Source organism: Phaethon aethereus (assembly GCF_964289735.1).
Source record: "Phaethon aethereus genome assembly, chromosome: 16".
Classification (NCBI taxonomy): Eukaryota; Metazoa; Chordata; class Aves; order Phaethontiformes; family Phaethontidae; genus Phaethon; species Phaethon aethereus.
The window spans coordinates 1029171-1044104 of NC_138592.1; the positions used below are offsets into that span (position 1 = coordinate 1029171).

The window sequence follows — 14934 nt, forward strand, 5'->3', positions numbered from 1 at the left end:
GAGCTGTAGTCCTCGCGGCCGCCTCCGCCACGGCCCCGCCTCCGCTAGCGGACTACAGCTCCCGGCGGGCGCTGCCCGTGCCGCGCGGCATGCCGGAACCAGCCGCTGCCTTGAGCCCTCGCCTCATGGTCGCGGGGCTATTCCTGGGCTGCGGCGGGAGAAGCAGCATCGCTTGGGCTCTAGGGGGCTGCGTGATCGGCGTCCTCGGCCCTGGCCGAGCGGGCTCCGGCAGTCCTGGGGAGGAGTGGGGCTCCCGCGGCCGCACCCCTGCCGCCGGCCGCTGCGAGGAGCGAGAGGAGGGAAGATGTCGGCCCCCGCCGCGGCCTCTCGCTGCTCCCCGGCTGAGAGCTCCGGCTCATGCCCTGAGGCTACTTCTCCCCGCGGAGCCGAACCGCCACGGGCGGAGGTCGCTGGTGTTTAGAATTAGTTAAATCGCCACCTTTTGCTGGTGGCCTCCCTCTGTGCCTCCGTTACCGCCGCCGCCCGCGTTGCTTCCCTCTAGCGAGAAGCACCGGGGCCTGCAGGCCCGGCTGAGCCGGCAGCAGCCGGGGCCCGCGGCCAGGGCTCTTACAGCGCTCGTAGTCCCGAGGTGCCGTGCGCCAGACATAATCACAACGTCAAGTAGTTCTACTCTTATTTAATAATTTAGTTTGTCGAGAGACTTTTTTTTTTGAAAGAAAAATAACGTAAGGCTTTGTAAAACACGAAGTCGCTGAACCCTGCCAGTACTTAGAAATTAAGAATGAAAAATGGGCATGTTTTGATAGATGCAATAAATCTTACCGACTTTATTACACATTGTGTTTTAGGATCACTTTACATTCCTAGACAAAAGAGATGATACAAATAAATATAAGCTGTAAAACTATGGACAGAATTATTGACAGGTTCTTTGTCTACAGATCGCCTAAGAGAAGGTGGAGATTGGTCTGTCTCCAAGGAGCTGCGAGTTCTGTGGACAGCTGTGCCCGCAGGGAGAGCCTCAGGCACGTCGCTTCAAAAAGAAAAAGGGGACTGAAGATGGTAGTAAGTGCCTGGACCACAGAGAGTTACGCCACACTGCATGGTGCAGTGCAGACAGGACTGGTGGTCTCATTTCAGTTCCATCCCCGCATCTAATTATGGCTTTTGCAGGTTATCTTTTCCATTTCGTGTTTTAACACAGCAGAAACAGACCCACAGGATTCGCACTGAACCATTTAAAGCCTGGTGCACATTAACCATCACAGACAGAAGAGAGGACGGATCCAGGTTTATGGGTGTCTTGCTGACACTTGGCAAGCACTCTGTTCAGTGAAGGCAGACTTACTACACCTAAAACCAATACTGAACACAAGTCTGATCTGATCTGTATGATGCATCAGCGAAGCCCAGAATGCTATGACAGAGGTATGTGTTCCAGAAGATTCAAGCAGCATGCAGATATTTTAAAAAAGGCGCTAGACCTACATTAAGGATTTTAAGAAAGTGCTTTAATTCCTATGCCTTGGTGTCATGCGATGCTTTGCTCCCAGAGCCAAGGGCCGACTTCTGCTGCATGTCACTTTTTAAAAAAAGATCCCATTATACAGATCAGAGCAAAGACGAGAAGGACGTTAAACATTCCTATGCAGAAACTATGACGGCACACACTGTCCAAGGGCCTCTTCAGGAGTCGGCTGGATTTCCTGTTTTTGGCTGTTAACCTGCAGGAAGCCCAGACGGTTCAGATAACACCCAGAGAAGGGCAAACTCGGCAGGAATGTTTCTTAAAAACTTCAACCCAGAGCTCAGTACATTTTGTACAGCTTAAGACAATGTATTTTATCTTAATATCAGTGCCACTGAGTATCTGGTCGAGGGTAAGTCCATTGGAATGAGAATCTAAAAACTTCTGTAACAATCTGCGATTGCCCATGAATACATTAACCAAATCTCCAATGATAGCTCCAATTTAAATACAATGACTAAATAGGCAGTTTTATTCTTTTTCCACCCTATTAAAATTCTTTCACCTTGCTAATGAATTTCTACAGAATTAAAAGCAGAGCCTTTCTGACATATTAACCAGCTAGCTTATCAACACTAAAACAAGAACAGTTTGGGTTTGCACTGCGATTTCCACTGTACCAGTCCTGCCACAGGGGAGTTTCCAGCATACGAGTTTAATACAGAATTCCCTATGGAATAGTAGCGACTGAGGAGGTGTGCGCATGTGCAGACACAGATGTGTCTGTGTATGCATACTCACATACAACATACTTGTACATTGCTATGTACCTATATGCGGTTATATATTTTGTTGCTATTTCAGGTTTTAGAACCCCCTTGTTTCATTTCAGTTCTCTGAGCACTTAACACCATACAATCATCTTTTAAGATGTCCAAGTGCTAGAGAGAAAGGAGGAGGAGAGAGAAGAGAAGGTGACATTATATTTTCCAAAAAGAGCCAATTAAAAGGCCCTCTGTACATAAAGAGCGCTTTATAAAAAGGAAGATTATGCCAGGATTCCGTGTTCAGATTGAAAGAAATTTGTTAGATGCCTGTTCTCTCAGTTATAAGCAACTTCCTCTTTCCTCCACCAAAACTAATATATGCATATATGTGTGTATATATATTAATCTTGTGGTCCAGAAAAGCACTCCATAAATCAAAGCAGCCAAGTTAGCATTTCACCAGGCCCACCTGGGCAGCTGGCTCACCGAGGCACCATGCCTGCAAGATGCAGAGGTGAGCTGTGCTGAGTGTTCGGTTCCTTCTGCTCATGGGGCTCAGACAGAATGGCGTTCTCCAGCCTGGGTGAAGTCACTCAGCGGATACTTAACGAGCATACAAGGCAGAGTCCACACATCAGAGCATTTCTAAAACCAGGCAAGTCCTCATACACTCACACACGTCAGTCTGGAGGAAGTCATCGGTGAGGGAGAGGAAATAGGTAAAAACGTTCATAGGATGACAGCCAACAGCAACCAGAAAAAGTAACATCCCAAGCCTCAATATACAGTGAACTAAAACTTACAAATGAGCTGTGAGACACTAGACAGGGACACCTTGCTCTGTCCTCAGCATGGCAGTTCCACCTCCCTCTACTCTGCCACACGAGCCTGCAGCGTTACAGGAACCTGCTTTAGTCATAGGGCAGCTTTGCAAAGAGACCGTCAAAAGCAGGAGTTCTTCCTCCCTTGTTTTCAAAGTAAAACCCCTGGAATTAATACCAGATTCCATTACTCAGACTCAGTTACGTGTGCTTTCACTCCCAGTGGGCTCTGCATGGGCTGGGAGGTGCAACGGGAAAGCTTCTAATGTGGAACAGGTGAGGCACAAAAGGTACCGAACGCTGAACCTCCAAGAAGAGTGCGCTCAAAGGCAGCTCCACATTACGGTGCTCTACCCTCTGTCCAGCTCACAGGGGAGAGCAGTCAGCCCTGTGAGCCTGCCAGGAAGATAGCTCTGAGCCAATGCTACATTCCCCGTGAACAGTGGGAGACGTGAGAAAATGGCCGTACGCCACCCCACAGTTTAAAGACTTCGTATGGACGCTGGTTTCAAATGCCAGGGGCAAAGATGGAGGCTAGCGAGAGGAAGAAAGCTGTGGAGCTGGCACTGGTATGCAGATGTGTTCTTTGACAAGGTGGTTCCTGTCGGTAGGGGTGAGGTCTGTTGAAGGTCAGTTTAGAGAAGCTCTTACTTATGCCTGTAAACAAGGAAAGGACTTCAGTTTCTATTGCTTCCTTTCTAGAGAGCGCAAAGTTGCTTTCAAGACCCTTTTTTTGTCCTACAGCTCTAAAGGGAGGCACAGCTATCTGGTGGTGAGTACATGCTGACCGCTGCCATCCTGCCTGTTCAGACCAACTTCTTAACCCCAAATGATGATGCCAGTCTTTCAAGCAGGAAGAGGAAAAACTATGCACCTAGTCACGTTTGAACAGATCCTCTGCTTTTTAACCTCATTTGGTTCTCACTATGGAGCTCTGGAGCGGTGCTTCTGTCGAGATGACTTTCAACTCTGTCTTCTTATTGCCCAACAGCAAAAAAAAAACAGTGCAGCAAAAGGGCTAGTGCAGAAGGAGAGACGGTGATGCTGTGAGGTGATCCCCATGCTTCCCATTGCTTCTAATACACTTTAACGTACCTCATGCATTTCTGATTTCCTAACTAAAATCTGTTTCCCACAGAGGCCAAATGCTGAATTGCAAGCACGTATCTTCCCGTGGCTCAGTGCACCTGGACTGGCACAAGTCAGTTAAACAGCAAAGAGGCCACCTCCAGGGGAAAGGGGCTGGAGTCTGGCTGGGAGTTCTCTCTGCAGGTTTTTACTTGTCTCTGCTCTCAGAAGGCAAAGGCTGTTCGCGCCCTGGAGAGGAACTGCTGGTTTTACTTTGGAACCAGCCCTCGGGACTGTGGGTAGAGCTGAGAACTATGGGTGCCTGCTGAAGAGGATCCCCCTGATTTCCTTCCAGTTTTAGGCCTGAAGAAGTAAAAATGAAAAAATAAACAAAAAGCCCCAACAATGTCACCTGTTACTCATCAAAATTAACCTTCCAAAAGCTAAATTTTTTTTACTGGATTTATTCTCTAATCAGTCTCAGCTTTCTCTTCTGTCCTCTGTTCCTTTCTCTCTCTCTCTGCTTTACAGCCAAGCTTGCCTAACTTTACTGACTAGAAGTACTGACAGACAGCAACTGTATTTGTACCTCTACCGTTGGCTAGTCTGCTTACTAAAAGTCCCACTCACCTGGGTTTTGACTTTTTAGTTGAAGTGCTCTCAAAGGTTGAAGCATCCACCTGTATCTCATCTTCATCCTGCAGAGCTGCTTCTAGAGCCGCCTGAACTTTGGGAGCAATGGCTGGACCTTCATAGTCTCTCGTTGTTCGGCTGGGCATGTCAAGTTCCAGTAATACGATATTCTCTGCCTGAGACAGTAAAAGCAGAATCAAAGTCTGCGTGGTTTCATACAAATTGTTTCTTTTCCCTCAGAAGCTTATTCTGAAGTAATTTATAAATGTATGCAGGACACTGTAAAAACTTACATCCCATAGAAGAACTAACAATCCTCCAACATTCACATTCCCCTGATCAGGAGGGTGAACACATGAAGGTTGTAACCACAGCTGGGCTTACCCTGTACCGAGCCTCTGGGCGAATCATCATGGATGTCCTGGCGTGTTGGCTCAGTGGCCTTTTGTATCCTACAGCAGATACCGGTCTTTTCATCATCTGCTGGTTACTAGAGAAAAATGGATACTCAGTCTATTATACACCAAAACCAAAGACTCCTCTTGGAGTTTATGAGCTAAAACATCTGCAAATTCCACACAGAAATACGTTTCAAGAGAGCAGAAACGACCCAGGCTGTATTTGCAGGAACAGCTCTCTACAGTCAGAGACAAGAAGACAGGACAGTTATCCTGTAGCATCTGCTCCCTGCGCAAAGGAGGGGATTTCTACGTATTTTTACTATAGAGACTGCAGATGCATTCAGCTGCACCCAACTTTCTGAATTTTGTGTAGAGAACTTTCTGTGTAGAGTCAGGATCTAACCACGGCTCTCATAATAATTGTGAGAGCTTTCCTATATAAAACAGGAAGGAAGTATGATAGGAATTTACTGCTATTTTAATGGTGAATGCACTATTACATATATTTTACATATAATTATTGGGCTCATCTAGAAGAAAAATCCTAATCTTCCAAGAATTTTCCTGACTGTACATTCCTATTTTATTCAAACTACTAAGAGGAATAAAATTCTTTATTTTATTGTGCAGCAAGAAGCTAACGAACTCTGGAGGGCCCTTTTAAATCCCCAGTTCAATCCCTCTTTTGGGGTACCTTGTTCTTGGCAACTAGAGGGTTTTCTGTGACCTATAATTCCATCCCAAGAAAAGAATAGAAGTACACTCACTCCAGACGGGTGATGGGATGCAGTTTCCACTGGTCTTCCTCTTCATCAAAGAATGATCTGTTCATGATCTTATTCTTTTCTTCCAAGGGAATAAAATTTTCAATAATCAGGTGCCTACGTGCAACCACAAAAATGGGAAATACACAAGAAACATAATTAGCAGATGACTTTCTCCACCAACTTAATACAGCCCTGGAAAAGGAGGAATGTTTTCAGTTTTGCATGTTTTAATCTTGTTGCACAAGCATGTGCAGTGCAGTCCCTCCCTTCACTCCCCACCCAAAGAAACCATCTCTGTTACAGTTAACAGCAGGCAATGAAGCGATGGGACTTACTTTAGCTTTAGCTCCCTGGTAAGTTCATTCTGGGTCTGTTCCAGTTCCTGGCGCTCCTTGATGTGCTCTTCTTGGAGATCGTGGATCTCTGCCTTCACAGCTTGCAGCTTGGAAAATAACTGGAACAGACAACAAGAGCCAAAGTCAAAACTTGCCCATGTTCCTTTCACTTTCACACACAAGTTGATTTTACTCCTAACTCATTAGACATGGAATCATTTTCCTTTTACCTTTTTGAGTTTTTTGGTCTTTATGTCCACCTCTTGCTGAAGAGAACTATAGGTCTCCTTCAGCTCTAGTGTTTCCTCGTCCCGACTTTCCATCTGTTGCTGGATTTCTCGCTCCCGACGTTTCTGAAGAAGGTGACATACAATATTGAAGAGCACAATTACATTGCCACCTCCAGGCTGATGTACATGAAACCAATGCTCAGGGTGGTTTTACTTCCCTGTGTTCCAGGGCTTTAGCTTCTAGTTCTTCCTATCTCTTGCCTTAGAAATACCAGGAGCGTTAACTCTTCTTTGCCCTTATTTTGCTACTAAAATCAGATAGTGTGAATGAGTGCTCACGCTTCAAAGGAATCAAATGTTTAGATCAAACTTTTTTTCTTTTTATCAATTCGTGCTAGTCATTGCACTTGAAGACTCACCAACAGAAAATGCATAACAGAAAATAAACTCTTAGCACACAGTAAACATCCCTCCCTTGAGCTAATGGCTGAGCTGTCACTCTCTGAGGTCTTCCAATTATTTCTTCACTTAAAGACAGCTCCAGTCATGATAGGACATAAATCTTTAACGTGAAAAGTTAGAAGAAAACTATTATAAACCTTCTTTACATATTTCATGCAATGACAAATAGGACACAAGCCCTTCCCCCTTCTTTTGAGATTAATGATTGCCATTAAACCAATTTTAAGGTTAACCCTGGAAAATTTTTCTTACAGTTTCTCCCGATACAAAGGTTTATAAAAATTCTGCAGGCAGGCTTGTTGTACAAAATAACAAATGCGCTTCCTTGTACCTGTTCCGCAATTTCCTGTCGTTTCTGTTCCAGGATTTTCTGCTGTTCGTTTGTGTGATCCACAATATTTTTCCCTCCCACCAGAAGCTTGCTTTCCATTGCCTGAAAGGAAAAACCAAGGTCAGAAGTTTCTCTCAGTGACCATCTAATCCATCTTTTCCACAGAATGTAATTGTCTCTCATATGGATACAACTTCTTCAAGGCAACTCCCTTATTTAACATTCTCTTTCAAGTCAGATACTGCAAGAATTGCTATTTCTTAAAATTCCTATAAACCTGTGGGATTAATGAAACAGTAACTTGCTTAGAATTACACATTGCTGCAATGTGTGGCAAAGCTGGAGGACCAAAACGCGCGCTGTCCTGTAAAAAAACTGTTAATGATCAGTGACAGAATGAAGCATTTTTTGTGCTATGGCTTGTGAAAAGATGTATCATTACAATTATTACTCTGATTGCTTAAGATCCCAAAAGATCAGCACATAAGACCAATGAAACTACTCATTAATATTGAAATATGTTACAAATGGTGGAAATTAAAGGAATTTCAAAGTCTGTCTAGAAATGTTTTATTTTTAAATCTTCTGATCTAAACACAAATTACTATTCTGGAAACTTCTTTTGAAATATCTTTCCAAATTGGGAAACCTGCTATTTTCCCCACAACCTAAATAAATAGCTTTCAAAAAGTGTAACAAGAAAAAATTCTACCTTGATTTTAGCACTCAACATTTCTGTTGCTTCCTTCTCTCGCCTCAGGTCCTCCATTTTCTTTTCCTTCTCTTTCAGCAGTCTCATCTTTTCTTCTGCTACCAAGCTGTGATCCTCGACTATAGCTTTCTTCTCAATCTCCAGCTTTTCTTGTTGCTCCCTCCAATAGTCATCTTTGTCATCTGCTTCATCCTCACCCTCTTCTGTGTCCTCCTCCTCTTCCCCACCATCTCTCCTCCTTTCCCTCCTCTTTCTTTTGCCAATAGACCGTTTTTCCAACTGTGCCTTCAGTCGAGCAATCTCTTCCTGGAATTCTCGTAGCAGAGCATCCTTAGGATCCTCATTCACTCGTGGCTTGTTCTTGATGTTTTTGGCACGATTGGCATATCTCAGTGTTGTCAGAGTCTCCTCTACATTGTAAGAGGCAGGGCCTATATTTGCCACCATCACAGTTTTCGCATTGCCACCCAATGAGTCTTGAAGTAACCTAGTCAGCTTTGAGTCCCGGTATGGAATGTGCGTGCTTTTGCCATCTACTAGGGCAGAGATAACGTTGCCCAAAGCTGAAAGAGAGAGATTGATTTTAGTAGCTTCCTTTAACCTTTCCCCCTGTGCTCCAGTCTTAGCTTGTCGCTCGCTGCCTGCGAGGTCTACCAGGTTGAGTTTCCCAACACGGATGTGATTCTCTCCATCAAGTCCTAACTCGCTGCATTCAATAGTGATGACAAAAATGGCATGAGATCGAGAGCTGTGTTCATTCATGTTGGTGGCACCGACGGAGCGATTTTGGTTTCCCACATTCATGACATGCTCTATCTCTTTGACACTTTTTGTGACAAAGGAGGACAAATCCTTAACATATACACCTGTGTCTGGTCTCTCCTTTAACTCCAGCCGCTTGGACTGATCCTTTGATAACAAGTCTCTGATTTCTTCCTGGTATATTTCCAAATAAGACGCTCTAACTAGGTATTGCTGATTTTGAGATCTAGAGATGTGGGTGAAGATGTGATCGAATGAATTGGGGATGACCCCTCTTTTTTCAGGATCACCACGCACCCCTTCCATTGTATATGTTTTCCCTGTCCCAGTCTGCCCATATGCGAAGATTGTCCCATTAAACCCTTGCAGAACAGAGTCCACGAGAGGTCTGAAGGTTTCATCATAGAGTTCAACCTGTTTGGAATTCCAGTCATACACAGCGTCAAAGGTGAAAGTTTTAGGCAGTTCATGAGATGTTCCCCGTGGATTCTTCACCGAGACCTGCCCTAACTTGACATCCACGTTAACAACTTTTTCATAGGAAGCTGTCTTCTCTTTGCTGTTCATTGGCCGGCATCGTACCACCACCCTAACAGACTCAGAGCTCTTTAACTTAGACATGACAGCAGGTCTGTGGCTGGCGTGATGATCCCGTGCTAGAAACCTAAAACAGAAACAAAGGAGGACTATGTGAGGGCAGTTTTCTGCAGGTGACAATTTTTCACAAAGCCAAAGATTCGACTCATCTATCCGAGCAGCATTTTGCACTCATTAAGTTGTGAGGGATTTTGAGGAATAAAAATAACGTACAACATGAAAACTTTAAACAGGCTTGAATTGAGTGAGACAGTGTTATTTTACCAAAGCTTGTCCTTTGGTAAGGATAAAATGATACCATCAAACGGTATCATTTCGACAAGCTCTGCTGCAAAAAATCTTCATCAAATCACATCCTTACAGTTGGTAGAGACCCTTGTCTTGACCTGGAAAAATAAACATAATGCTTTTTAAACTATTTATAACAATAATACTTTGCCATTTATTTTCTTTGCAGTCAGGCTTTTTGTTTTAAATCTCATACATTGAAAATCCAGTACAGGCTTGCTCATTCCACATTGCTCAGGCTCTTGAAAGGAAATCAGTCAGGTGCTTTCATTAAGCGCTTCACCTAGCTACCAAAATTCAAGAAAGACTGTAAATTTAAAATACAGTATTTTCAGAGTTGCCTCTTCTTATGCCTCCTATGTGTTGACAAAACCTTCTCATATTTTTCAGACATTTATTTTACAGTCCCCTCACATGCGATGTGATGTGTCATCAGGACCATCCTGCCACAGAAGGTTTAAAACTTATGCCTGAGTTTTCTTAAATGACAGCAGTTCCCGGGAATGCCACCCAAATGCTTTTTTCCTCTTATGCATTACACTTTTAAAGCCACTTTCTAGAAGCTTGCTTACACAATAATAGATCTTTAATTGGGCTGCAGCAGCTGTGAGGATTCGAGATAAAACCACTAAACACTTTGTCCATTTCCAGGCAGCACATCCCCCGAATATTCTGCATTTCCACACTTGGAAAAACTGACGTTACCTTTTCCTTCTATCAAGAATCAAGTGAAAATAATTGTAACACGGAAGTTTTCACCCAGTCTCGCAATCTAGCTCACTACAAAGGAAATCATTAAAGCAGCCAAATGTAGCACAGTCTTCCAACGCTTGCAAATACGGTAAAACAACCAGGAAGGGGAGTGAATTACCCCAGCGAGGTGGGCTCTGAAATCAGTGGGCAACCAAGAGGAACTGCTGCCCACCCCCTGACTGCAGCAAGGCGAGGGTGCGTGCTGCTGCAGGCTGCGGTGCCGCGCCGCCTCCGAGGGCACTGCTGCAGCCCTGTAAATTCAGGCCCTCCACACCCCGACACTGAAAGTCGCTTCTGGTCCTGCGCTCGCTGTGGGGGGCACCTGGGCAAAGCCCGCAGCCCCAGAACTCCTTGTCTTTCTGTTCCACATCCAAACTGCCTGGTCAATGTTGATCTTGCATTTGTATTTTTTGCACAAGTGTCGTCAGCACACTTAAAGCAGAGCGCAGCGTTCCCCGCTCGCATTCAGCAGGGAGCAGAAGGGAAAGCTCTACAGGTGGAGGAATCTGTGTTATGCCTCGTCTAATGCTCAAGCAACCAGAGAACATCAGGGTGTGGACATCTGCCAGGATTCGCCCTTCTCGGGCTTCTGAAGGTGGGTTTAAGCTCCTTTCATATCATCTCTTATAAAAATTTCATAAGGCACTCAGTCCTTTAAGCCCACCCTCCTCTTTCCGTAATGCGACTGCCCTCCGTGAAAGGATCCTGCAAACTAGCGTGAATGTCTTCCTCAGCTAGAACTCGTGCGTCTGTCTTTACAGGAAAACTGAAGACAACCGTACTTGCTCGAGATATTTCAAGCACAACTGTTCACACAGGTCTATGCTATTTTTTTTTTCTTTTCACAATATACTTTTATCGGCATTTCCCATAAAAGCCAGCTCTGCCCAAGCACACTAACCTACTGAAACACACTCCTCGCTCCTGCTCTGGTGTTCCAACTGAATCAGGTTTACAAGACTCAGCATCAATCTAAACTCACATTGCATAAACCCAGTTCACAGATCCGAGTCCTTCATGACTTTGGATAGAGAGAAAGAAACACGCTGTTGCATCCCCCAGGTCATTAGCACAATGAGCTGCCATTTAAAACAGAACAGAAAGACTGTGTTACTGCTAAAGCGACAGCCTTACACAGAAGATCTAAACAGCACAGCTTGTAGAAAGCAGTGTGGTTTCTAATATGCTTTTTTTTTTTTTCACACACCCCCCCCCCCCAAAATATCTTTCAGGAAGAGCTCTGAGATCCTTCTGCCAATTGGAACTCAATGCAAAACTAATACATGCTGGAAACACCAGGTAGCGCTGGCATGCCTTCAGTTTGGCCTCCTCAGGACATTCTTCTTGTTCCACTACCAGCCAGATCTGCAGCAACCCGTGGATTTTGCCTAATTGTTTTTTACTCAATTGCACGTGTCAGGAGAGCTTCTCAAACAAGGTGACAGAGAACTTCAGGAAAAAAGCTAGAGGACTGAGAAAGAAAGCAGAACATATCTAGCCCAAAATCCAGGCTGTCAATCTGCGCTACAAAGCACAAATCAAGAACAACAAATAGACAAGTTTAAGAACGGTACGGAAACCTCAATATGGCCTTCAGAATTTCCTTGGTTTTGTGAGAGGAAACTCCTTGCTCCTTGCTATTCCCATGAAAGCATGCGGTAGCTACCAGGAGGAAGATGAGGATTGTACATTCAGTTGACCAAACTGGACAATCATCCAGAAGAAACACTGTACAACTTACAGAGTGAATGCAAACTAATACAGGAATTTTGGATTGCTGCTGAATAAAAACATTTCCTTCCTTATTGACAACTCCAAATAAAGATGACCTTACTGTCTGACCCACAAGGAGCATGTATTTTAGAATATCAATAGTCAAAAAATATGTGAAATGGGGACAAGTCTTGCAGAATCACAAAAAGCAACACTCTCTCTACTCATCACGAGTAATTGTATATACAAATACACGCTTCTCCTTCCATATCTACCAGAGATATTCCTATAGTCCAAGGTCACAAAAGCCAGTTTTTCCAGACAAGCTCACGTAACAACTGCTACTTGATTTATCTGCATTATTACAGTGAATGCAAATTAGGCAAGAATTCTGAAAAGCAGAGCCTCGATTTATTTTATACGGTTAATATCCAAGATACTATTTTGATGAGAAGTGCCACTTTTGTAAGCAACTGTGACTAACATTAAATGATGAGAATTAAGTTAATCTTCACATAGACTGTTGGGTTTGTTTTTTTTTTACAAGAGTATACATTGCCATCCGTACGCTTACCAGGAAGTCAGAAGTGAAATATCCGGCACGTCCCCCCTGTGACAGCTTTGGCAGAGGCATACACTGAACAAAAATTATGCTGGATATTTGCTGGTCCTCTGGGTATCTCTCATCAACGTGAGCTTGATCATATTTTGACACCTTTCCCCATCTCACTTGCAAGTCTCTTTTTATAGCCACAAATAACGTATTTTACCTCTGATTTGGGCTATTTTCATAACAAACTATCATGAAACATCTCCTATTATTTTAGCTACTGCTGTGAAGTTTACTGGAAGCATAACAAATGGCATTTCTTCTCAGACTTACCCAAGTGTGTAACTGAAAAATAAAACCAAGTAGTTGGCAGTGTTTGTATTCCCCAGAAACTCCACGGCAACGTTTGAGCTGCCCGGAGTGGCCGGCTGGGGATGGCCAGAAATGCTGGGAGGGTTGCCATGCCACCCGTTCTTCTGCTACCGGGAGGAGGCTTCGTTCATGAAATTAGTTCAGCCTAAAGTGACCTGGGCCAGGTCCCTAAGAGTCAAGGTCAAGGCTAAGATGAATGCATTTGAAGATGTGCTCCAGATGACCAAGAGGGGAGGGCGCGCAGAAACCCAAGCATTTTTGTTTATTTCAGTCAACACAAGGCTGTGCCTGAAAAAATAAGCAATGCCACAACCTGAATACAAGCTAAGGTAACCACTTCTCCTCGGAAACCTGCAGGAGTTGGGACCTGATGGCTCACCCAGCCGTGCCCAAGGAAGACTACGCTCTCACCAGCCACCTACCACGCACCCCGTCTGCCTCTGGCAGGCTGAGGTCCTGAGGCCTCTCTGCTTCCTGGCTTAAGTTTAAAGATCTTTGGAAGATTTTCTTGGTGCGTTGCCTAAACCCCTCCCTCACGTCTCTCTGCACGTCCCCAGGTACCTCTTAAAAAATTCCATTGCTTTCTTGCTGTTTAAATCTTTCAAATATTTGCGGGTTCATAATGTCTTGGCTTAATTGCTTGTGCCTTTTACTCCTCCATAAGCCAACTGTCTGTTCCGCCGTTGCTCTCCTCCTGCCTCTGGGCCAAGCACGCTGCACAGGACAGGACCTCCCGGGTGCCCGAGCGTGCCTCCTGCTGCCCTGGCCTCACTTACTACCTGTGGTCACCTCCATCACCGCCGACTGCTTCAGCGTGGCACCCCACGGGTATCCCCCTCCCACGGGGAGGCGGGGGGCTGGTCCCCACTCCAGCCGGGACCCCGAGTTCATTCTGGTTTACGGGTTCACAGCTGTGCCACCGGCTGCCGCAGGGAAGGGGTCCCAGGGGCACCCTGGACCCCCAGCTCAAGGGATGGGGACAGCGGGCCGTGCCCGACGGGGAGCGGGGACGGGGTCACCCGCCCGCGACCGCGCCACAGGCAGCCGGGCAGCGGGCAGGGCCTGCCGCCTCCCTCGCTCGCTGCCCCGGCCGCCATCCTCGCAGGTGAGGTCGTGCCAACGCGGGCGGCCACAGCGGCGGCGGGGGCCCCGGGCTGGCACACGCGCGCGGCACGGGGGGAGCCGCGGGGGCGGCGGGCCGATCCTCGGGTGAGCGCCTCGGCCCGCAGCGGCTCCTGCGGGCGGGCCCCGCCGCACACGTGCGGGTGTCGGGGCCGCGACGGGGCCCCCGCACACGCGGGCCGGACCGGGCCGGACCGGACTCACCTGCGCCGTCACCATGGAGCCGCGCGGCCGCCTCCTCCCGCGGCACCGGAAGCGGGGCGGTGGCCCCGCCCCTGACGCACTTCCCTAGCAACGCGCGTGCCCGCCCCCACGCCGGCAGTTCCGTAGCGACCGGCCCCAGTGGCACCGCCTCCCGCCGGGCCCGGATGGAGCCGAGACAAAGGGGCCGCCGCCCCCGCACCGGGCGGCAGCGCGAGGCCGGGCGGCAGCGCGAGGCCTGACGGCAGCGCCGGCCGCGGCCCGGATGCGCCTCGCGCTCTCCGCCCCCCGAAAGTCCCGTTTTACGCCCCAACCGGAGCTCGGGAGCGGGCGGGCAAGGTTGTGCTGCTGCTCGGCCACGCCCGGGCTGCACGAGACCTGAGCCGGGAAGGCGGCGACAGAGGAGGGAGTGACGGTACAATACACGTGAATACAAAATCTAGTTTTTATTATTATAAAAAATACATTAAAAACACCCAACAACATTTTCTCCTAATACAGGCGGAAAGGCGGCCCCGGCCCTGCAGCCAGGCACTGCACCGGCCCAGAGAGCGGAGAGAAATGCTGAGGAGTGCCGCCCAGCTCCCCCAGGCCCCCGCCAGGATGGGGCCAGAGGCCCT

At 46.8% G+C, this 14934-nt stretch overlaps 2 protein-coding genes across 2 annotated transcripts in view; both read right to left on the reverse strand.

Annotated features, from left to right (window-relative positions):
• The window catches only part of MAPRE1 (microtubule associated protein RP/EB family member 1), a gene marked incomplete at its 3' end in the record, with an annotated part of 218294 nt that overhangs the window by 153240 nt on the left and 50120 nt on the right, over window positions 1-14934 (reverse strand). The gene's annotated exons all lie outside the window — the stretch shown is intronic.
• KIF3B (kinesin family member 3B) lies at window positions 4114-9339 on the reverse strand (the record flags this gene model as incomplete). The annotated part of the gene is made up of 8 exons (XM_082007080.1): window positions 4114-4448; window positions 4716-4894; window positions 5103-5208; window positions 5887-6000; window positions 6222-6340; window positions 6452-6574; window positions 7245-7346; window positions 7957-9339. 8 exons carry the CDS (start codon window positions 9337-9339, stop codon window positions 4355-4357), a joined length of 2220 nt encoding a protein of 739 aa, XP_081863206.1. The 3' UTR covers window positions 4114-4354.